We start from the raw sequence: 24220 nt of genomic DNA on the forward strand, positions 1-24220 counted from the left end.
TTGGTCTCTTGGTGAACCTATAACAAACAGGGGTGAGGGTGTGACAGTGAGGCCCTTTCTATTCAACAAGCGAGGCGGCTAGCTATGCTTTGGCCCGTGGGGCGTATTACCTCTGCCTGGAGGATGGGTGTTGGCCTCACAGGACCACTATGTCTATGGCGGAGAGTGCCTGGCCAAAAATACCTAGGTGGCCCCTACACAACCCTATTTAGTCAGCCCCCCTATTAACCTTAACCTGGGTAAATAGAGCGGGAGCCACATACCTGTCGGTCAAGTGTATGCTTGCGTATACACCCTGCGGTAGTCTGAGCTTCCTTCTAAGGAGGGAGGCCTAGACCAACAGATGAACAATACAATAGAAAGAAGGGGGGTAAATATTTATTGTGTATTAAATACCAGGTCCTCCTCGCAGCCCCATCATACATAGACTTTTTAAATGAACTACCGCCTACCTATGATTTGTTGGAGAAGTGTCAAGCATGTCTTAACTAACCTTGTCCCTAAAACTATAGACTCACGGTCCCAAGCTGAGTCAAGCTTGTCTAAGCTTGGCGTCTTGAATCTGTAACAGATGTCAAAAAGTAGTGTCACCGTCGGTTCAGTAACTGCCTCACCATTACCAACTTGAAACTTTGCGCCCACTTTAGCTCTTGACAAGTGATTTGCAGTAAAATAACATACAGTAATAAATGCTAAACCGTAACCTGATTCACGTACCAATTAGTATGGACAAAACCTTTTTAACGAATCACGCAATGCTGGCATAAACACCAAAATGACAAAATGAGTAACTGGACAGATGAATGCAATGTCCCAGGCTCGGATGCCAGCCCCTCCACTGAATGAAGGCACTAACATTCTATACGGAACCTTCCCATATACCGCAATATACTTAATATGCACAGGCACAATATTATAATAATCGTAACCCGGCCCCCAGGTGGCGCTATGCTGTTCTGTAACCCGATTACCAGGTGTAAGAAAGTCTGCACTTGCCTAAAATGAGGGAAAAGAACCTAACACCAGGTTTGAATTTGAGCGGAAGCTTGCTATGCCAAAGGGATGAGTTAGGGGTAACAGCTAACAGGAATACATACATGCCCAGAGGGAAAAATCTCCAAATTATGGCATACTTAGTAATATTCCCTTCTTCACAATATGTACACTAAATGATTGTTACTACATAAGCTATACACATATCACACGACTATCTAACCCTATGGTTGGACCTCTCACTATTAAGCCTGCTATGCAAAGGGATGAGTTAGAGTAACCGTTAACCAAAATAAAAACAAATATGTGCACAATGTGGAAAGGAGTGAAAAGGAAGCTCTATACACCTAAAAGTGGTATCCCCTACACCACTTTAAAATACACAAATATACATACATACATAAGGTGGAACTTCTGAATAGCTGTTTAGTAGAAATAATATTATAAAAAACACTAGTGCAATACAAGATGATCAAATCAGACATGTGATATGTATAAGCGTAGTATCATTCACAAATCTGGAGTCATAGCCTCATATGACTCAATGGGATGCACCTGTGGACCATTAAAGGATGTCCAGATCCCCTTTCTGCGTAGTAAGCTGCCTTTCTCCATCCTTAGCCGGCTCGGGGGGGTGTCTCTAGTGTGCTGGAGAATATGTCCTGGCCTTGGTGCCGGGGACCCGGTAAATTGGTGGAATCCCTAGTATTGATCCAGACGGTGTACTACTGTACCTGTCTGTACACTCACTGTTGCGCGGCAGCCGTTACGAGCTGGAGCAGTTAGGAGGCTTGGAGACAGCATGAGTTAGACCACTGGCGAAACAGGAGGACTTCACTGCTGTGATCCTCTTCTCACGCTGGTTACCCGGAAGTGCTGATACGGGCAGATGTAAGTCTGGACCAAATCACAGTAATTTAGGGAAAGGGGGGCCTTTTAAAGTCCCATAGCCCCTCCCACAACATAAGGTCAAGTATCTATCTATATATATATATATTTTTTTTTTACATTTATTTTCTTTAAACAAACAAGCCAAGGAGTTACATGCTTCAAAATTTAAAAAGATTAAACGAACCTTTAACATTACGGAAGGAGTTCTCTCCTACAACATTCTTTTCACTCAACAGTCCATGACTAAATATCAAGCTTGGCACATCTGAAACAATGGCTATCTTTATTATTTTAATCTGCTGCTTAAAGTTCCACATAAGTACTCTCATTAACAGACTGTCTTGCCCTTTTTGCCCTCCTAGAAGACAAATATATCCTTTGGAATTCCGTCACCCACAGCAGCATTTGCGTCATTGCATTCATGGAGTTTAGTGTCTTAGTCTGATTATAAGTTTTTAGCTCGTTACGTGTAACAGCAGGATTCATTTCAACATTTTGAGAAAACTAAAAATAGTTTAAACCAGGGATTTTCCATATATATTTAGCAGCTGTAGGCAGCACAAAAGTATTTGTCGGTGTTTGTGTGTGCCTCTTCTGTTCTCAAGCTACCCCTCTCATTGACCTCCAAATAGCCAGATATTATCTACATCACTGAACTTCCTTTGCAAAAACTTATGGCAAGTAAAATAGGGCATTCCGTTTATTACCCCCATCCCGCACTATATTTTGGCCCAAAATGTGCAATTCCCTTGTCAACTCTGGCTTCGTGAATACATTCATAATATACTGATCTCCACAGAACAAAGCTATATCCTAGTTACCTGGGATGCTCTAGATGAGATCGGGACAAGTTGGCATCTTCTTGGTTTTTGTTAACATTTAAATGTATCACTTTAATACATAAATAGCCCAAATATAACTGCAATTTCACACTGTCAATTGCCAAATCTTTTTGGCCAAAAGCATGTATTCGATTTTATTTTTTGGGGAGACTGAGCAACATTCATAAGAAAACACAATTTATTCTCATTGTACCAGTCCAGAGACAAGATTGTAAAGCATCTGACATGGGGAAAAAATAAATAAAACCATCACAAGTCAACAAGTGTGCATAACTAGACGCTACAGACATTCATATACTGATCAACAAAAATAAAGAACTTTTAGGACTGCTTATAAAGTTTTGTAAATACCACCAAAGGAAAGTAAAACATTGATAATTCATGTGTTCTTGACCATTTTCAGGCAGGTGAATGTAACTCAAACCATACAGTTTGTCAGTTTCCCAGAGCAAAATGTTATAAAATATTGTAGACCTTTATACAATACCCTTATTTCCGAAGCAGCTAGATTTAGATGATGGCTTCCAAATAAACCACCAAGTAAACCCACTGGGTCATAATAATAAAGTGTAATTCTAGGAAATGGTGTTAGAGATAAATAGTAATCATCAGGGCAGCTTCATTAGTTTCCAAGGTACCAGCACAAGTTGGCATTTCCCCCCAGAAACTCCACTTTATAAACACACACAGTAGGCATAAAACCTTTCAAAGAAATCAGTCGTTAAAATAATATGTAAATATATTAATATATGAACAAAAGAGAACCAGGGACTCACTTTTTCATGAAGGAAAATTAAACAGTGCTATAAAGAATGGAGATACGAATAACCACTAAAATTTACTTTCTACTTGAGCGCCTAAATTAAAAAAAATATATATATTGCTCTATATTTCTTCTAGACCATCTGAAAGGATACAATATTTAAAAAGAGGAGGCAAACCTAGATAAGCAGTTCTGGTTTTAGACAGCTATCCCTGCACAGGATCATTACTATTTGGGCAGTTATTCTGACATATTTCTGCTAAAGAAGTGAGAGATAAAATAAAGATGTTGACAAGGTTCCATATAGTATGTCATTTGGACCTCTTACTCACAGGTTATTACGCACTGATGCAGTCAGAATGTACCCCAGCCAATAAGCATGACAGTGGGGTAGATGGTCAGAAGACCCAGTCTGTCTTGTTGTGAAATCCTTGGTTTTAGACAAAATATCTCCTGAGGACATATTTTGAGCTTAATTTCTCTCTACAGCAGATAAAAACCAAAACAAATTATAAATACAAATATATGAAAGTCCATCACTGGACAAAGCAGCAAGTGTTGGGGGAAGACCAGGGCAACATCCAATGCTTCATGCCAAAAACAAGCACTCAATGTGAGGTGACAAGATGGCTGTACCCTCAAAGCTAGTGACATTTGTCTTTAACCTTTGAATCTATTAATAAAAAATAAAAAATAAAAGAGTCTTTATGAAGGGATTATCCAAACAGATAATTGTGTTAAACAGGCAACCAAATTCATCCTATAAAAATAAATGAATAAATGTAGCTTTGCATTCAGTGAACTGAGACATTAAGGTACAGGAAATGTTAATCTGTACTCCGCATACAAAATAGTACTGGAAAGAGAGTAAATAATATTTACAAATTGTCTCCCTTCTCCTGTATCTAAAAAAGCTTGAGAACAATTTAGAACATTGATGAACACCGAGCTTCTCTGTTCTCTTCCTTGAATAACGTACACTTATGGGGAAACAATCTCATCATCATTAGTCAGCTCACAGCAAAGTCTGAAGCACAACGATTCTTCCTTTAACCTTTCATTGTCCAAATGGTGCACATTCCATTCACCCACAGATCTGGGTAAGTGTCACATGAGCCTTAGGCAATTTCAATTATACCTGGTTTTAGGGCACAGTTCACAGAACTTGCCCAGAGATAAGTTTCATACTCATTTATTAGAACTAGACCTTGCACCAACGCCTCGAGTGTTTTCAAACAAAACATTCATTTCAGGAAGTCTTCCAGCCTGGGTTGGTTAGAAGTAGAAGTGGAAGCCACTGGCCTAGAAACTTTTTTCCTTTTTGCTTTGAGAGGTAAAGGACGAATTTCTCCCAAGTTACTCTGAATGTGGATGTTAAGGTAAATATATAACACAAAGGCCAGTCATTACCGATATATATATCTATATATCTATGACTTAAAGAAGCACTCTAATGAATACTACCATTGCAACTTGCTTGGGAGAGTGGGGGAAAGGGGAGGAAGAGAGTGGGGTCGGGGAAGGGAGAGGGGGGGAAATTCTCTTAATAATACAGTTATGCAAATTCCAAATGATCAACGTGTCAAATGTGGACAGCGTCTCTCTAACGTTTATGTCAAACTGTTCTTAAATGATTGGATATTAAACTGAGGGATGACATCATAACACTCTATTCAACGATACCCTTTAAGTGATCTTGATTGTTTAAATGTATAAAATAAAGCAGAACAGTCATAAAAAAATCTTACTGTAAACTGTTTTATCTATTATAATATAGCAGAATAACTTATTTTATTTATTCATATATATTGGATTTCTTTAAAAGAAATATTTTGCCTACCTTTCCAATGCTTCCTTTCCTAAAAGCCATCTTAATGCATCCTGGGTCAGTAATGTGAACTGTTTTGAAAAGCAAAATGATGTGCTCATGTATGCATAAATGTTTTAGAAAGAAGCCTACTATTTTTTAACTTCCTTTTTCAAGCTTTTCTTTTTTTCTTTTATAGAATACTGCTATCTTGTATGTGTTCGTAAGCACTGATAATGAGCTGATCATGCAATTTACAGTGACAAATGCAGTTTTGGCCATGTATAAGGCTATAAAACACGTGGCGTCATTATCTTTCTGAAGCATAACAAATGAGATAATGAAGCTCCCACTCTGGTAAACTCTACTATGAAATTGTTATCCAACAACATGGTGACACAAGAGCCAATTGAAAGGATACAGGTTGGATAAACTTTGTTCTTCCCCCTAAGCCATCAAAACCAGTCCTCACCTATAAAAAAATAAAATAAAAAATTACACAGATAAGAGGTGTTGGTAAGTCAAAGGTCAAATTCAATTCCAGAATACAGTTTCTTTCTCAGCATGTGTTCAGAGGCCATTGTTTGGCTAGTTTGAGACATCCTTCAGAGAATACACATTTAACCAAAATATTGTAGACTGACTAAAAAAAGAGGATTATGGTCTATGAAATGTTTCATTCCTTGACAGGAGTATACATGTACAGATTGCCCCAGTCGGAACCAAAAAACACCAAAAAAAAAAAACACATGTGCCTATTGATAATAGATTCAGCAGTGCGGTTTTATTCTCTTGTGGAGCAAACACCCAAATGCTGCTAAAAGATAACAATACAAGTCTTCCTTATTACAAAAGAGGATTATATAAAATAATTGAGATTAAGTAGTCTTGGTAATTTTAGTAGTCCTTTAAGGAAAGAGAGCATATTAGAATAGTATTTTCAGGATAGGTAAATAAAACGAAAACAAAATGGAAGAAAGGAAACAATATCTAACTGCAATATCAAGAAAGTCCACTCAAGTGCCGACGAGTGAACATGCATTACACAAAGATGCTCTAGAGCAGAAATGAAATAATCAGCAAATAGTGGGATGTGACAATATTCCAAACAGCAAACTAATGAGGGAAAGCATATGCTCAACCTCCTCCAAGCTGTGTTCAGGACATAAGTGAGGCACTACCCATGCTCAGAACCGAGAATTCCATATGTACATGGGAACTGTATTTTTAGAGATACAATAAAAAAAATATTCAGGCAATTGAAGTTTGTAAACATCCCGCTGTAATTATCCTTAAAAGGGCATGTCTGCTAACAATATGAATAGAGTAAGGAGCACAACCATAAGTATGAAAAATATTTATTAGATGGGTATATATATATACTATAGAAATATCTCTTTAAAAACGCCAAAGATACAAAGTCATAATGTTGTAAAACATTTACCAGAAAAAATTCTGGACAAATATAAACGCACAGTGCGTAATATATAGATGAAAAAAAAACTATAATACAGGCAAACAACTATAATACTAGTATAATCAAAACCCAAACATAAAGGAATAATGCAAAAACCATACCAAACTCAGTGAGAAGCAAGGCCAGAGTCAAAAAAAAAAAACACGTTTCGGCAAACAGCCTTTATCAAGGCTATAACAATGACATAGAATTTTTAATAAGCTTGATTCATGCCCTGCACAAATACCGGTTTTAAAGATTCTATTTTTATTTTTAATACAAACTTAAAGATGCCAACAACCATTTGAACTGTCAGTACCAGAACTCTATTAACCTGTGACAACATGGCTGTCTGGCTACCCAGTACATCACACTGCCTGCAGAGTATGGTGACCAGACACTTACCACTCCTGTGTTTGCTCGCGCAGTCAACAAACTCCCAACAGGTTTCCTGTTCAGAAGGGAGTTCTTGATGAAATTTGGTAGAGGCAGCTCCCCATCTTCTTCAGTGCTAATCTGAACACCTTTCCAGGCCTACAATTAAAGAATGGACACAGTTCTGAAGCTTACCACAATGATGGTTTGCAGTAATGAACACACAGAATCATTTAATTCAACTTACAGCTGGCTTCTTTGACTCCTGTGTAGTGTTCATTTTCAGGTTTGTTGAAGACAAACTATAAAAAAAAAAAAAAAAAAAAAAAAAACAGGTCATTTAAAAAAAAAATAATAAAATAGCTCATCAAAAAACAAAAAAAAAGTACATATTTCAAAGGATAGACACCCTAACCAATTGCAGGTTAGTAACAGTAGCGGATTGAAGTGGAATCAAGCAGAGAATATGAGATGAAATCTAGAAGTGCTTATGAGGGGCTTGCTGCTCTGTTTTAGGTTCCTATGAGCCCTAAAAAAAATAGTTTTAGAACAAACAGTTGCTTTTGATTAGGTCAAGGCATTTTTAATAAATTCCCTTGTTTATTTAATGGGAGGCATGACAAATCAAACAAGGAACTTACTTATCAAGTTTCATCTTCTTATGAGCTGAAACCATAGATTTCTGAGTGCAGTGTTCAGGAGTATTAATGTCAAAGGTAATATCAAGGTTGACATCCTCGCCAAGAGCAGGTGGGCGAAGCTTTGGACGTTGAAGTCCAACAGGAGCTGGACTGTAAATAAGAGATCATGCTGTTATTTACAAGATAACATATTTAGGGTACAAATTATTTTAGATTTTACAAAAGAGATTTTACACAGGCAGTGTAGGGTTTTGATTACCCAAGAACTGAGAAGTGCAGTTCTTGAAAGACTTTTATTCCGCAACAAGAGGAGGCCAAATTTTACATCTACCACGTTCATTGGTTTAGGATCTTTAAATGCCACACTGAAAACTATTGTATGTTTGTCACAATTACTATATGACCCAACAGGCAGAACTATGCAATACACAATAAACAAGGATAACGTATACTGGGCTTTAGAATGGCCGGACTTAACGTAAATAAAGAATGGTCAAAATAATAGCAGAGGTCATGGACATAAAGACACAACGAGGAAACAAGCCAAAAGTCAAGGAATAACAGAAATACGGGGAAGTCAAAATATAAGCCAAAGTCAAATACCAAAAAGAACTAGAATAGGAACGCACTCTCTGTTAACCAACTAATGGAAACCACGACAGGGCACTGACAAAACGCTATTTTGAGTTTAAATAACCCTCTTAAGGCTATTATTGGTTGTACATAGCCTTTGACCCCTAAACGTGCGTTCTGTTTTTGTGACGTCACATGCACATCGACGCCATCTTTGTTGAGGACGGAGGCTGGGCTACATAGTTGCTTGAGACCGCAGCGGCCAGAGTTCATTAGAACGCCGCTCTGGTTGGGGATCGCTTTAGGTACGTTTTTATTATTTTTAATAGCGTGACCGCATCGATCGGATGCGGCCATGCTGTATGTAGGCGTGGGGGACATGACAATGTTACCATATTATTTTCTTTGCTTATCGCTAGATAGAGTTTGCTAGCCATCATCCGAATAGTATATAATGAACGGTGCATGCTGAAGGATGTATTTGGAGGTTACAGAACTAAGTTTTACTTTCCATCAATTTGCTTTTTAAAAGAATTAGTAGCAGTAAGACAAAGGATTTTACAGCTGTTCTGTAGGATAGACAGGGACTATAAAGAAATTAAATATACAGTAACTTTCAAAATCTGTCCTCCCATTGTGTATAACACTGAGCACCTGCAAGCTTTCCCCAGAGACACAACACGAAAATATGCCAAAATACAAAAATGTATAATATAATATTAATAAGAAGAGATAGAACCAATACTGCTGGGTAATCCATCTGAGAGGATCAGATGTCTAATCTGTAATGGTTGCATAATTTGTGTAGAGATGACCAGATAACTGATCTGCACAGTCGATCCTCTTAGGCTAAAAGATTGGAGACCCATGAGCTAGAGAAAACTTGTGGTATGAGCATTTACTTTGAGAGAAGGTAGCTTGTTAGCCAAGGAGTAGGTCAGTAGAATAGTTTCGCTTATCAATCTTGCAATAAACCCTTTGAATGATATTTTGCTCTTGGATCTTCCTTTGAAAAGGATGCAGAGATGCTCTGAATTTCTGAAGGACTCTAAGGTCCAAGAAAATACTGAGAGGTCTTTAATATGTAGAAGAGGATATTTACACTCCAAAGATGTTAGTAGGATTATTTCAGAAAGTATGCTTTTGGGTAGAAATATGGAAGACGACAAAGAAGTACTTTATCCGGATGGAAAATGAGATGGGGAGATATAGCTCCCAGAGTTTGAAGTTCTCCCATTCTTCCGGCAGATGTGATGGCATTCACAAAGGTGGTCTTCCAGAACAGGATATTTTCCAAAGGATCACAAATGGAGCTTCAGAAAGCGCATTCAGAACCAGGTTTAAATTCCAAGCAGCAACACGGTTATGAGTTATATCCCTTACCCTTGAAACTGCCCTAAAGAAAATCAAGGGATGGAAGACCAAGTTAGTAACCTTAAAATGGATGTTAATTGAAAGCTGAACCTTAAGGGTAGCATGGCCAAGATATTTCTCAAACACTAATTGCTGGAATCTAAATAAGGAACTTCCTGCTCTAATTGAGGAAGAATACGGTATTTTTCTTGTGCAGGCTTAGCAGATTCGTAAATCAAGACAATCTATTCTAGAGATAGAACCAAATCTAATCAGCTTTGTGTTGTTCTTGTAGACCTACCAAAAAGTATTCCAATGATAGCACAGACAGGTTTGCCTGGGACACCTTGCTTTTGCTTAGCTGAACATTTTCTGATCCGTTGATATGACCTCCATGTAGCCCTTGAAGGTGTTGCTCCGATCAAATCATAATCTATGTCCGTAGAGAGAGACCTTGCATTGACCTTGGCTGATCATAACTGTATTTCAGCTTTTCAAATTTTCATTATAGAATCCAGAGACAGAAAGAACCAATTTAATTCTTGTAGAATATTCTTCTGGAGTGGGTGCAAGTGAGCCTTTGCCCAATAGACTGCTGCAATAGTTGTAGTCAGAAGATCTAGGGGATTCATACCTTTTCTGATGCTGCACTGCTTCCCCTTTGAGAATAAATGGACTTTCATTATCTGACAGGAACAACTTTATTTGGATAGAGTCTTTTTGAAGCCCTAAAAAAGAAATTGAAGACATTGGGATAGTTTGAGACTTTCTCCAATTTATTAGCCATCTTTGCTCCATCGATTTTTGCTCAATATCCGATGAGTAGCCATTTGTCGAGAAGGGTACAATGTAAATTCCTAATCTTCTTAGTGGTGCTGTGAAAGCTGACAGAACGTTTGTGAAAACTCTTGCTGCAGACGACAACCCATGCAGAAGTGCTCTGAACTGAAAATGGCCGGTTACAGCCTATCAGATCTAGAGGAGGGGTATTTAGGCCCAGTTCTCAACCTGCTCAGTGCCCGGTCGTGGTTTCCCTTGTGGTTGTCTGAGAGCGCGTTATTGATTCTGGTTATTCTGGTTATTTGACATTGGCATTGTTTTTGACTTCCCTGTTTTCTGGCATCCCTGACTCCTGGCTTTTCCTTATTGTTGTGTCTCTTTCTGTTTCCCTTGACCTCGGCTATTCCTGACTATTCTTTGGTATGTTAGTCCGGCCATTCTAAGGTCCGGTATACGTTACCTATCAATCCTCTGTGTTACACAATTCTATGCGCTGGATCATTCGGTCATCCTGACACTTGAGTAGTGCCTATAAAATGGTTCTTTCCATGAAGGTTTTCTTTTAGATTAATAAATTAGTGTTCCATGAAGATTTCCTTTTTCCTGGGGTAAGGCCTTCTTGCGGTCCATCATCTGTCTAATAGGCTTGCTCAGGATAGAAAAGACAATATGATTAATTTTTGTTTGTGGAATCAGAGGTTTCCATAAAGCACGCATTGAAGAGCTCTCTCTCAGAATCATCTGGTAATAGAATGTTGCCAGTAGCACAGCATAGGTGTTTAGCCTTGGCTACCGCTTTCACTTTCTGAGGAGATTTTCCAGATTTTCTTTTCCTTTTAGACACACAGCAGCTGAAGAGAAGCGCATCTGGAGGTCTGATCATTGGGATTTAAATGCCCTTCCTCCAATCTGCATTTTCTTTTTTTTTCTTTTTTAATATGCAACCTGTATGTAGGTTCCTTCACTCCCAAACTGCACGTCTCATCACTGTAGGTTCCATCACTCCCAGCCTGCAAGTCTCAGAGCGCTGTTGCCATTTTCCTGCTCCCGGCAAGGATTAGACATAACAGTAGGAATGCAGCACACAGCCGGATGCCTGGAAGCGCAACATGTATGTTGAAAGTCCTGTAACTACCACAACAAAGCATATAGACATTGTTCTCCACCTGCTGTCCCATAAAACAAAAATTTGAGTCCCTACCTATCCTGTCCCGATAATGGACAGAGATATAGGTGACATATTGCAGGTGCTATTTCCAATGATAGAAGAGGTTGTGGGAGCTTCTGTATATTTAATACATACATTTCTTTATAATTCTCTACCTGTCCTTCCCTATGGAACAGCTGCATAACCCTCTTGTATGTCTGCCACTATACGTATGGAAAAATACAGACACGCATGCTAAAATAAATAAATTAAATAAAATAAATAAAAGGAGACAAAAGTAAAAGGGTGAAAACAGAAGTATATTTCCAAGAGCAAAGTTAAGGTGAACTCGTGGCTATTTAATTTTCATTATTTGTTACCCTATAGTTTTAAACAAATTATTTTGTTATTATTTATATGGACCATTATACATTTAACACTACTATACATAAAAAAACAAAAATAAAAAAAAACTTGAAATCTACTTCTCTTTGGAATCTACATATGATCAGACATATATAAAATTAAAATAAATAAGTCAGTCTAGTGGTGAATGTCATGCAATTAATAGGACAGCAGTCACTTTTTACAGATTTCCAACCTGCATTTGCTAACTACACAGTAGCATGCAAGTCACTGCTGATGTAGTCTATATATATCTGGCATTAGATTCTTAAAGTGATCGTTTCATAAAATAGAATTACAGGACCAACCCAATGCCATACTATACACTGCATACAATGAAGCATTAAACAGAACTTAACAATTGACTAAACAGAAAATTTCAACCTTTCAAAGATCAGGCGACTTATGGCTTCATTCGCAGCAGATGGAGAGCTGAGTGTTTTCTGTAGGAACTCCACTTTTTTCTTCAGACTCTGAGGGAGGGGGGACCCAGAAAAAAACAAAAAAAACACTTGATGAAACATTCAGATGAGTTTAAACAAGAACACTGGGTTCCTTCCTTTCTGATAAGTAACTAACATATAGATATGGGAGCTTAAAGGGAATCTCCAATGCCAGGAAAACAATCCATTTTCCTGGCACTGGAGGGTCCCTCTCCCTCCCACCCACAGATCCCCGGTTACTGAAAGGGTGAAAACCCCTTCAGTCACTTACCTGAGGCAGCGGCAATGTCCCTCGTCGCTGTCTCCTCCTCCGCGCCGCTCCTCCTCTGCATTGCGTCGGCCGGTGGGCGAGACTGATCCCGCCCACCGGCCGAGGAGGCCTAATGCGCATGCGCGGCAATGCCGCGCATGCGCATTAGAGCTCCCCATAGGAAAGCATTGAAAAATAGCAACGCTGGAGGTCCTCACACAGCGTGAGGGCGTCCAACGACGCTGTAGCACAGGTTTCCTGTCAGGGCCGGACTGGCCCACCGGGATACCGGGAAATTTCTCGGTGGGCCGCGGCACCTGGGGGCTGTGCATATAGGTGCCACCGGGTGGCCGGTCCGGTGGCACACTCAGAGGGGGCCGGCCGCATTCCAGACTGGAGCCACCGGGCCAGGTGGCAGCCTCGCCGGTCCGGCGGCACTCCTGTCACTGAGGGGGGAGGAGCATGTCTACCATGCTCCCTCGCGGTTCCCACAATCCCCAGCACATTATGCTGTATCAGTATGATGCTGTGCTGGGGATTGTGGGAACCGCGAGGGAGCATGGTAGACATGCTCCTCCCCCCTCAGTGACAGGAGTGCCGCCGGACCGGCGAGGCTGCCACTCGGCCCGGCGGCTCCAGTCTGGAACGCGGCCGGCCCCCCTGACTTCTCTAGGTAAATGGGGATGGGGAATGAAACAGAGAGGGGAATAGAGAGATGGTGGAGGGAGGAGGGAGAGACACAGGGAAAGGGGGGAGGAAGAGACACAGGGAAAGGGGGGAGGAAGAGAGGTGTGGAGGAGGGAGAGACACAGGGAAAGGGGGGAGGAAGAGAGGTGTTGAGAAGGGAGAGACACAGGGAAAGTGGGGAGGAAGAGAGGTGTGGAGGAGGGAAAGACAGGGAAAGGGGGGAGGAAGAGAGGTGCGGAGGAGGGAGAGACATGGAAAGGGGGGAGGAAGAGAGGTGTGGAGGAGGGAGAGACACAAGGAAAGGAGGAGAGGTGTGGAGGAGGGAGAGACAAAGAGGGAGAAATGAGAGCGACACACAAGGGAGGGGGAGAAAGAGGCAGAAGGGGGATAGAGACTAGGAAGGAGAGGGGAGACATTGACACATAGGAGCAGTGAGGGGGAGACAAAAAGGCACACAGAGGGGCTGGAGATAAAAAGAGACACACATAGGGGCTGTATATACCACTGGTAGATGGGGGGGGGGGGGCAACGAGGCAATCCCCCCACCCCACGAGGCTTTCCCCTGCTGGCCGATCTCCCTCCCCGTTCCGCAGGCACTGTGCGGGCAGCCGACAGGGGAGGGAGGAAGAGAGGACCCGGGAGCTCTAGCAGCTCCCCTAGGTCCTTCTCACGCGAGCACAGAGCGTTTCTGCAGTTACCACAGCAACGCTTTGGCTCTCACGAGGGTGAACTCTAGCCCTGGAGCTACAGGCTAGAGTTCACTCTCACCACTGCGACCACCAGGGATTCACATCTGCTTAAAATCAATCTGCACTTTTGTTTATTTTGAAGCCTATGAGTGCGCTTTTTACGTTTACAGAACGTAATTTTTCATTTTAAGTTCTGTTCTAACACTGTATCTGCACACTATGCTGGCGCGACTCATTATGGGGCTGGTAAATATTTTTTTTCCAGGGCTGCTTTTAATTCCCAGTCCGGCCCCGTTTCCTGTGCTATGAAGGAGGAAGTTCCCTCTAGTGGCTGTCTAATAGACAGCCACTAGAGGTGGAGTTAACCCTGCAAGGTAATTATTGCAGTTTATAACAAAACTGCAATAATTACACTTGCCGGGTTAGGAGTAGTGGGAGTTGGCACCCAGACCACTCCAATGGACAGAAGTGGTCTGGGTGCCTGGAGTGTCCCTTTAATATTCCAAGTCCTACATTACCAGTGAAGCCCTAAAAGGGATACTATAGGCAGCAAAACAACTTTAGCTTAATTAAGCAGTTTTAGTGTATAGATCATGCATAGATCAATTCTCTGTATTGCTTGGCACAGTGCAGCATTTTGCCACGCATGCACAATAGCCTCACGATGCTTTCCTGTGGGAAAGCATTGGATTGGCTGAGATCATCAAAATTGATTATCTCAGTCAAAATAGGTAGAGCGTAGGCGGGGCCAGCCGCAAGGAGACTCGGACGGTGCTGGTAAAATGAGAGTAAGCTACCTTTTCAAGTGGACACCTAAAAAGTGTTTTCACAACTTTAGGGGTATGTATACAATTCCATTTAATTTTGTGTTGAATCCCTTTGGTGGTGGGGGGGGGGGGGGCATAAAAAATAAAGTTTTCCCCAGATGTAAGTTGTCTATGGCATTCTTCTTTGTTTAAAATTCAACTGCTTAGAGAGACAGGGCAAGTAGCAATCTGAAGGGAAAAAAAAAAAATTCCCAGACTTCTACTTTGCCCAGCTCAAAAGACAAAAACAAAATTGTGCTTGAGAAATGTAATAATGTAATATAAGTATAATTAATTTAAAAAAAAAAAAAAACGTAAAATTAAAAAATTAAAAAGAGCAGCATTTTACATAAATGTGCTTATGACACACCACAATTTCAAGCTTCATATCTGGATAAAATCTATTTCAGCACAGTTTAGCTCCTAGCATCTAACACACAGGAATGCAGCCAACACACCGACAAGCAATGTCCACAGACTTGCAGGTTTGGGGAAGCCTACATATACTAAGACAAGTCTTCTTGTAGCAACGTTTAAAATCTCACTGTCTAGCATTAGCTATCATATGTCAATCAAACATAACTACTGAAAAAGATGTTTCATTCTTATGCTTGTACATCTGTTCATTTAAAAAAAAAAAAGCTACTAGACCTGCAAAAAAATGACCATTCACAAATCTAAAGATGATGCACAAATGGAAAAGATTGTAGGATAGCAGGGCTAAAGTACTGAGTTTGGATTTATATGTCCTACCATTATTTCCTTGTCAGCATTGTGAAGATCCTTCTGGGTGGTATTGAGCTCTTCTCGTGTTCTCTGCAAATCATACTCTGCCTTCTGTGCCTGCAAATGGGATTAATTGTAGCTTAATAAAATTATTGCCCTCATGCATTTGCATATCTTGCATGCCAACGCAGCAACAGTCACTGGTGTGAGTGCATAGGTAAAGGGAAACGAAAACAAGAGCGGGGTGGGGGGGGAGAGGAGAGAAGCAAAACACAACAACAGCACAGAGCTGCTTTAACAGTCAGTCATGTATGATATGTGAAGTAGCAACCTTTTGATAAACAGTTATGGTGCAAGGAAGCTCTGGTTGAAAGAGGAGGGGGGGTTAGTTAAGGATCCAAGCACATCCCCTCTTCTAGAGACATAATGAGAAAGTTCACTTCTTAATTATTAGACTATTGAATTAGTTTTCAAAAAATTGCAATTAGTCAGAATTTTGGTCAATCGGCAGGACATCATATGAGGAACAATTAGGTGTCAGGAATAGAAACATGTATTCCTGACAATCTAGTCCTGAAATGGCTATTTAGGTGCCCATTCCCCTCTGATCGTGTTAAAAAGTTGATTTTACTTTTTCCCCCAAGTTGTGTTGGTCTATCTGTGGCTGGCCTGCCACCTTGGCTGAGATCATCAATCATTATGTCAATTTAATGCTTTCCCATAGAAAAGAATTGGGAGGCTATTGTGCACGCACAGGAAAAGTGCCATGCTGCGCCAATGAGCATGTACTCATAGAGATGCATCAAATCACTGCTTCTCAATGGGGAATGTTCTGCACCACCACTGGACTAAGAAGCTCCTCTACTAGCTGTATGTGTGACTGAATTACTAAGCACCAATGTAAACACTGCCTTTTCTCTAAAAAGGCAGCATTTATGTTGAGAAGTATGCAGGGACAAGCTGCAGACACCAGAACCACTACATTAAGCTGTTGTGGTTCTGGTGACCAGGGCCAGTGCAAGGATTTTTGGGTACACAGGGAAGATGATTTAGTGTCTTATCCGCTATTTTATTCCCAGTGTGTGTTTTAAACCTCCCTTGTGTATCTTACTACCCCCCTTTGTATTTCTTACTCCACCCAACCACTGTGTCTCCTTCTCTCCCAGACCCTGTGTGTGTCTTTTCCTCTTAACAGCTCCTTTGTGTGTTTCTCAGTCAGTCTATCCCCCAGCCCCTCTGTCTCTTTTTCCTCTTCTCCAGTCCCTGTGTCTCTTTTACCCCCAACCCCTTTGTATTTCCACTCCCAGGTTCTTCTGTGTAGCGCTTTTATCCCCAGCCCCTCTGTGGAGTTTTTCACCTCCAGGCCCATCTGTGTGTCTTTCTCCCCACTCATGTCCCCCTGCGTGCCGTGCCACTCTCCCCTCCAGGTCCCTTAGTGTTCCTCTCTCCTCCTTTGTCCCTTAGTTTTAGTCTCCCCCCCCCCCCCCACCTGTCTTAGTGGCCCCCATTTCCCTTAATGTCCCTCCCGCCCCCCATCCCCCCATCTTAGTGTTCCTCTCCCCAGTGTTCATTGTCCTTCCCCGTACCTTAGCGATGACCAGCTCACACATTTCACCTTTTTAAATAAATCTCCTTTTTAAAATTTGACACCTGCTGCTGATCTATTTTTATGTAAAATGCCTTTCATTGTAGCGATTTTTCCTGCCTGCCTGACCCTTGCTACCACTGCACAGGCAAAGTGCCTTGAAATTAAAATCTATAAGTTTCTGAAATTATTGTAAAATGTGTGGTGGTGGTGGTGGTAATGTTTTCCAATGCCTTTTACGGTAGTGGTTTTTGCCCTGCCTGGCTGAGTCTTGTGATGTGGCTATGCCAGCTATCTCCGCAGATGCAGTTAATATAAGCTGATAGAGCACTGTGTTATTTCCACATTGAAAGACATTTACTTATGCCACAGACTTGATATGTGAGAAAGCTTTGTTCTTCTCAGGATGGAAGGGGTGAGTGAGCTATCAATTGGCCATTCACTTTTTCCTTAAAAAAAATTTTTGCAACATTTTTATATTAAAATCACTCCTGCTGCTGAGACTCCCTTTTTTTTTTTTTTAAAGAAAATATTTCAAATCATTGGAAATCATTCTCTCAGTTACTATTTTAATACAGATAATCTAATTTTGACAACTCACAATTGGCATTGAAAAAAATGGATGACATTGTGCAGCCATTGGCCATCCAACAAACAAACAACTGGAGCACGCATAGTTCACATTGCTGTTAACACTGTTAACACCAGTTCCACTAAACTGACAAAAGGTCCCCAGCTGTATTGGTTAAAGCATCTGGAGTGTCCCTGTATACTGACCTTATTGTTGGAGGCAAATATTTCCCTTTTCAGCTTCTCTGTCATCTCTGCAGTAGTCTTACGTGCCTCTTTTAAATTATCATACTCCCTGTATGGATTGGCAAATAATAGGTTAAACACAACATGCATAGACAGCATGTCCTGACAGACATAATATGGTTTGTAGGCTTTTTTTCTCCTTTCCTACTGCTGCTGCTTTCAATCCTGACCATCTAGTTTTAGCTCACTTTCACAGAGTATATTTAAAACATGATATACATTTAGTTTTCCAAATATAAATTATTTCTTTAAACAAGTCACCAGTGACCCCTTGTGACCACATAAGTGTCAGACACAAGGTTATCAAGGGGAAGGAAATTTAAATAGTTTACATAGTGGAACCTCCCATCCATATCTGCATTATACAATACTGCCTAAATGTGTTCAAGGCATTTTTGTGGAGGAAAGTTTATAGAATCAGACAAGGGCATTTGATTAGGACCATGAGGGCCACCTAGTTTTATATATTTTCATATTTACTCACATGGCGAGCAATTCCTAGCCTATTGCACAAACATTTTTTTTTTTTTTTAAATATAAATAAGGGGGGGTGGCGGGGGAGGGATTACAGTCAGAAAATACCTAAATACTAAAAATGACTTTTCTGCAGAAGTAAACACAACTGGACTTTTGGATTTGCAAGTAGCATCCTGTGCTTTACAAGGCTAGAAAAAAAAAAAAAAAAAATCACTAAATGTGTTGAGCAGCATCTCTTGCTAGATTGAGATGCCTCTTTACTATCACAATCTACACAGGGGTAATTTGAGTCCCAAGGACAATTGCTACCTATGTTCCTTAAGCCCATTCTGACCTAGGCTTTGAACAGCAGAATTTCACCAAACATCTATTGTCATTATGAAGTCGAAAGTCAGTGCCATAGCCATCATTGGAAAATGAAAATGGAAGTACAGAGTGATCAAGGGAGAGACAGTTTGAAGGTGTGGTTGCTTAAAGGGACACTCCACTGCCAACTAATTACTATGTAGTAGATATACCCCGAATGAAAACATGGATGCAATTAATAATGCATTTTGTCATTGGAGATATATCTAAAAAAAACGCTTGCAAAAGCTGCAGATTTCTTGTTTGCAGCCTTCGCAAGCCTTTTCCTTCAATATCCCAGACGTCCTGTAGGTGTTAAAGGAACACTATAGTGAAAGGGAAACAAACATGTATTCCTGACACAATATAGCTGGAATACAGATTTTAGCTGCCAAGCCCCCCTATCTGTGGAGTTAAAAGGTTTTTAACTTACATTTTCTCTACAACTGCTCTGGTCTTGTCTAGCACCGCTTCCAAGGCTGAGATTTTCCAATCTTAATGATCTCAGCAAATCCAATGCTTTCCCATAGGAAAGCATAGGGAGGCTACTGCGCATGAAAACGCTGCACTGTGCCAATTAGCATCTCCCAGAGATATGCATTGAAACAATGCTCCTCTATTGGGAACTACAGCATCTCCATAAAAAGCATGGTGATGCTTAACGTAGGAAGTACCTCTAGTGATGGTCTGAGTGACTGCCACTAGAACTGTAACAGGGCCACTTTTTGTCTCTAAAAAGGCAATGTTTACAGTGCTAAGACTGCAGGGAAATACATTAAGCTGCAGTGGTTCTTGTGACTATAGTGTCCCTTTAATTTATAAAAAAATGAAGAGTATATAATGCAGAGTATATACCCCAATACTCACAGGTATTTCCAGAACTTAAACTACAATTATATTAAATAGGAAAAAAAAATGTTCTAAGACTAGCTTCTGGGCTACTCTTAATTTTGAGAAGCCCTTTGTTTAGCACATTACCATGAGTTTTCAAAATGTTAAATAGTGAAGATATCTTTACAAAAGGAAGTACCGTATATACTCGAGTATAAGCCGAGTTTTTCAGCACATTTTTTGTGCTGAAAAACCCCAACTCGGCTTATACTCGAGTCAATAGTCTGTATTATGGCAATTTGCATTGCCATAACACAGACAGGGGCTGTGGGGGCTGTCAGAGCTGTAACTTACCTCTCCTGCAGCTCCTGTCAGCTCCCTCCTCCTCCGCGCCGTCCGTTCAGCACCTTGGTCAGCTCCCAGTGTAAGTCTTGCGAGAGCCGCGGCTCTCGCGAGACTTACAGGGTGAGCTGACAGAAGAGCTGAACGGACGGCGCGGAGGAGGGAGCTGACAGGAGCTGCAGGAGAGGCAAGTTACAGCTCTGACAACCCCCCTCTCCCCCCCACTGAACTACCAATTCAACTGGACCACCAGGGAAGGAGCCCCCCTCCCTGCCATGTATCAAGCAGGGAGGGGGGACGAAAAAATAATAAAATAAAAATAATAATTCAATTTAATTTAATTTAATTTAATAATAAGAAATAATAAAAAAAAAATTAAAATAAATAAAAATAGAATTGCCCATCCCCCACGGCTCTGCAACACACACACACACACTGCATTCATGCACTCATACACACGCTGCACTCATACACACACGCTGCATTCATACACACTGTAAAATAAATATTCACTTAAAATATTTTTTTAGGATCTAATTTTATTTAAAAATTTACCAGTAGCTGCTGCATTTCCCACCCTAGTCTTATACTCGAGTCAATAAGTTTTCCCAGTTTTTTGGGGGTAAAATTAGGGGCCTCGGCTTATACTCGAGTATATACGGTAACTTTGTGTTATTTGTAGCAGAGTGGTTTCTCTGCAAATGTTTCCACTTCAAACAGTTGATTGATTGCGCTGACACTTACTTCTTTAAAGAAATGCAGTATATTGCAAGTTGTTCCACTGCAGCCGGGCCAGATCCCATTTCCTTGATCATCAACTCCACTTCATGCCGCTGAGATTGCAACAATATGTCAATACTGTAATGCAGGACAAGCCAGTTACACAATGCTGTTCATGTGGTTACAGCTTTCAGTAAGAAAATGTTTGCCGCAAATCACAGTGAAGTTACTTTTCTAGATTAATATCTTCGCTGCTATAGTAACGCTACAATACTTTTTAGACCTGGAGAACTTTTCTATTGAAATCACCGGAATTATGAATAAACTATTACTGTATTAAGAAGAAATTACAGTTCAAGGCGATTTGCGTCATTCTGAATTTATAGGCAGGGTTACTTTAGTTTTACCTAGTATTAAACAAAAAAACACCAGGTAAAACTATTGAACTGATTTATGCATCACATTTTATTTAATTTGTTTTTTTAATAGTTCAGAAGAAATTTCAATTTGATGAAACACCTCCCCAACTGTCAGATGGCCAGTGAGGTTGTCTTCCTATTTTGTTAGCTATGGAGCGAGCATAACTGGGCTAGAGTGTACCTGCCTTCCCCATTTATCAGAGAGAGTACTACAGCTCAATAGGAAGCACAATAATAACAACGATCGTGTTGCGCTTGTTGCACCAGCACAAAGGCTTTTTTTAAAGGTCTGCAGCTTTTGCAAATATATATATATATATATATATATATATATATATATATATATATATATATATATATATATATATATATATATATATTTAGGGATATAGAGATATATATCCCCAAAGAAAGGATGCAGAAAAAAAAAATACATACATGCTTTATTTCATTTCAAAAACTAAATTGACTGCTACCTTATTAATAGGAGACAAAGCTAGAAAAACTCACCTCTCCATACTTTTGAGCTTATTCCTAAGTTTGCGAGCTTCTTCCTTGGCTGCTTTGGTCTCAGAATGCTGCTGATCTAAGAACTTCATTTGTTTCTAAGAGGAAAGGCAAAACAAAAATACTAAGGAAAAACACAGCTGTTATTCTACAAGGAATTGGGAAAAAAAAAAAAAAGGTAAGTATTGATTAAGTTTATGTAACATAGTACACAAAAATAAGTTAAATTACCAATGTAGTTCATATACATAAGTCAAAAACAGGCATTTTACGTTTTCTGTTTTACAACCTCCTGTATTTTAAAAGTAAAGTGATCCAATGATGAAAAAGTAGCATTCTGATTAGTTGCTTTGTATTTTTTTTTTTCTTTATTTTTGTAATGAAGAAATAAGTATGCAGGCTTGCATGAATATTGTAAAATATTGACTGCCGTATTAAGCACAGTAATATGAAATACAATATCAGGAAAAATTGCACTTTTTTTTGTATATAGATGACATGGTAGAGCACTATGTGTCTAAGCAGAGTCTAGTGACATCCTAAGTATCAATTTGTTAAAACTCATTATTAATGTTTTAGTCAGACTTGGTGACTAGTGGGTACTCAGAACATGAAATAAAAGTGTACATGCATGCATAGGTGTGTTCACTGGGTAAGGTAGGTAGCATCTGGATGTAATTCCCTAAAAGTAGACACAGTCTCAGGCTATCTAGTAGGTAAAACCCTTCCTAGTAAAAGCACTTATGGCACACGTGCTTCTGTAGTATCAAATGCTATTCAAGACTAACTGCATGCAAGGAAAAACAAAAAAACGAAATAAAGGTTTAGGAAACAAGACAGTTGCAACAATTATAATAAAATAATCATGGATAGTAGTTGCTGGAGCTTTGCGAATGTTCCGCCCGTCCTGGAGCCAACAGCTGCGTAATGTAGAGGATGAGTCCCATAGCTTCCAGAGGAGTAGAGCCCATGGGTCACTGATCTGGCTCTCCTGGCCAAAAGACCGCACAGTCCATCCTATACCCCTACATGGCCTGTGTCCCCAGCAGGTGCAGGTTCTATCCGGGTGAGTAGTGCAGCAAAGCCAAGACAGGGAGCCTCTCCATCCCCAGGTACTATGTATAAGAGCAGGTACTACCTTGCCACATGCTTGAAAACTGGCAAAGTCCTGGCTCTTCCTCTTCAGAACATAATGGTGACTCTGTGAATCTTTTGTGTGGTTCGTTGTTTGTGCCGTACTGCCTGTCGTTTGCGTGTTGACACCTGTGTGTATTTTCCCGGCCAATACCCTTAACAGAGTGTACAGGATAAGGATTAATCTTTAATGGAGGAAGTCAGGGAGGAGCAGGTGTAGGGCTGGAGATTTGCAAAGTAACAGATATCCCTTCCCTGCAAGTCTTCCATTTGTGACTTTGCGGCCATGGAATATGACATCATATCCTGAAACTTGACCACAGATTGCTGGAAATCAAAATGGCAAGACACTGCAATCTCCAAAGTTAAGATATTGACCAGAGTTCCAAATCAAACATGAGCATAAGTAAATACAGAAGAGATCAAAGCGCACAAAATAGCCAGTGAAGAAAACCACATTGATTTTACCTTCAGAGTAGAACACAGCATCTCCATCTCGCCAAGATCTTTTTGTAAAGATTCTATAGTTGCATTTCTTACATCTAGTGCCTCCCGCAGAGAGTCTACCAACTTTTGGGATTCTCTTTTCTCTCGATCTAAAAAAAAAAATAAAAAAAATCACAATACAAAAACTGGCAAGCTAAATTGATAAAGATTTTCCCTAATATATTTTTAAGCAAATAATGTGCCAAACTTACTGCAGACAAACCTGGTATGACACTGGTATGTTTTGGGGCATTAAAAAAAAAAATACACCATAACCACTATAGCTTCCTGGAGGGCCCTGGCGCCCCTTCTCCCCCCTACATTGTAAGTTTTCAAATGGTTTACCAGGCACAGCTCCCTATCTCCACTACAGTTGCCAGAATCTCCTAAGCAGAATCTTCTGTTGGCTTATCAGAACTAAGCTCTCCAACTGTAGTGGTTATGGCATTTTCTCAAAAATAACTTATGTCTTTGGAAATATTTTAGGTAGTTGCAAATTGTTACTGATGAATAATAGTTTAAAGGGACACTATCGTCACCAGAACCACTACAGCTCATTGTTGTGCTTCTGGTGTCTATAGCTTGTCCCTGCAGGCTTTTCAATGTAAATGCTGCCTTATCGAAAAAAAAACCAATGTTTACATTTGCTCCCTGGTAACAGCTCTAGATTCAGTCACTGAGATGGCCACTAGAGGTGCTTCTTGTGTGCATGGAGATGCTGTACATTTCCCATAGAGATGCATTGCCTCAATGTATGTTTATGAGGAGATGCTGATAGCACAGTGCTGCATTTTGCCGCATATGCGCGATAGCCTCCGAATACTTTTCTATGGGAAAGCATTGGTTTGGCTGAGATTATCAAGATTGATGATCTCAGCCAATGAGGCGGAGCTTGCTACGAATATTCCCATGCAGCGCTGGAAAAGGGTGA

The 24220-nt window shown here is 40.2% G+C and overlaps 1 protein-coding gene across 1 annotated transcript in view; it reads right to left on the reverse strand.

The window, feature by feature from the left end:
- Window positions 1–4423: 4423 nt before the first annotated feature.
- Window positions 4424–24220, reverse strand: part of TRAIP (TRAF interacting protein) — a 33199-nt gene continuing 13402 nt past the window's right edge. Inside the window, exons 5-15 of the mRNA XM_063426548.1 lie at window positions 23272–23399; window positions 21673–21767; window positions 20768–20881; window positions 17990–18077; window positions 15655–15744; window positions 12411–12499; window positions 7769–7918; window positions 7375–7429; window positions 7158–7286; window positions 5718–5768; window positions 4424–4850 (exon numbers count right to left, since the gene is read on the reverse strand). Of these exons, the coding sequence (XP_063282618.1) occupies window positions 4734–4850; window positions 5718–5768; window positions 7158–7286; window positions 7375–7429; window positions 7769–7918; window positions 12411–12499; window positions 15655–15744; window positions 17990–18077; window positions 20768–20881; window positions 21673–21767; window positions 23272–23399 (1106 nt within the window). The 3' untranslated portion in view covers window positions 4424–4733. The remainder of the gene's footprint in view (window positions 4851–5717; window positions 5769–7157; window positions 7287–7374; window positions 7430–7768; window positions 7919–12410; window positions 12500–15654; window positions 15745–17989; window positions 18078–20767; window positions 20882–21672; window positions 21768–23271; window positions 23400–24220) is intronic.

Source organism: Pelobates fuscus, chromosome 7, assembly GCF_036172605.1.
Source record: "Pelobates fuscus isolate aPelFus1 chromosome 7, aPelFus1.pri, whole genome shotgun sequence".
Classification (NCBI taxonomy): Eukaryota; Metazoa; Chordata; class Amphibia; order Anura; family Pelobatidae; genus Pelobates; species Pelobates fuscus.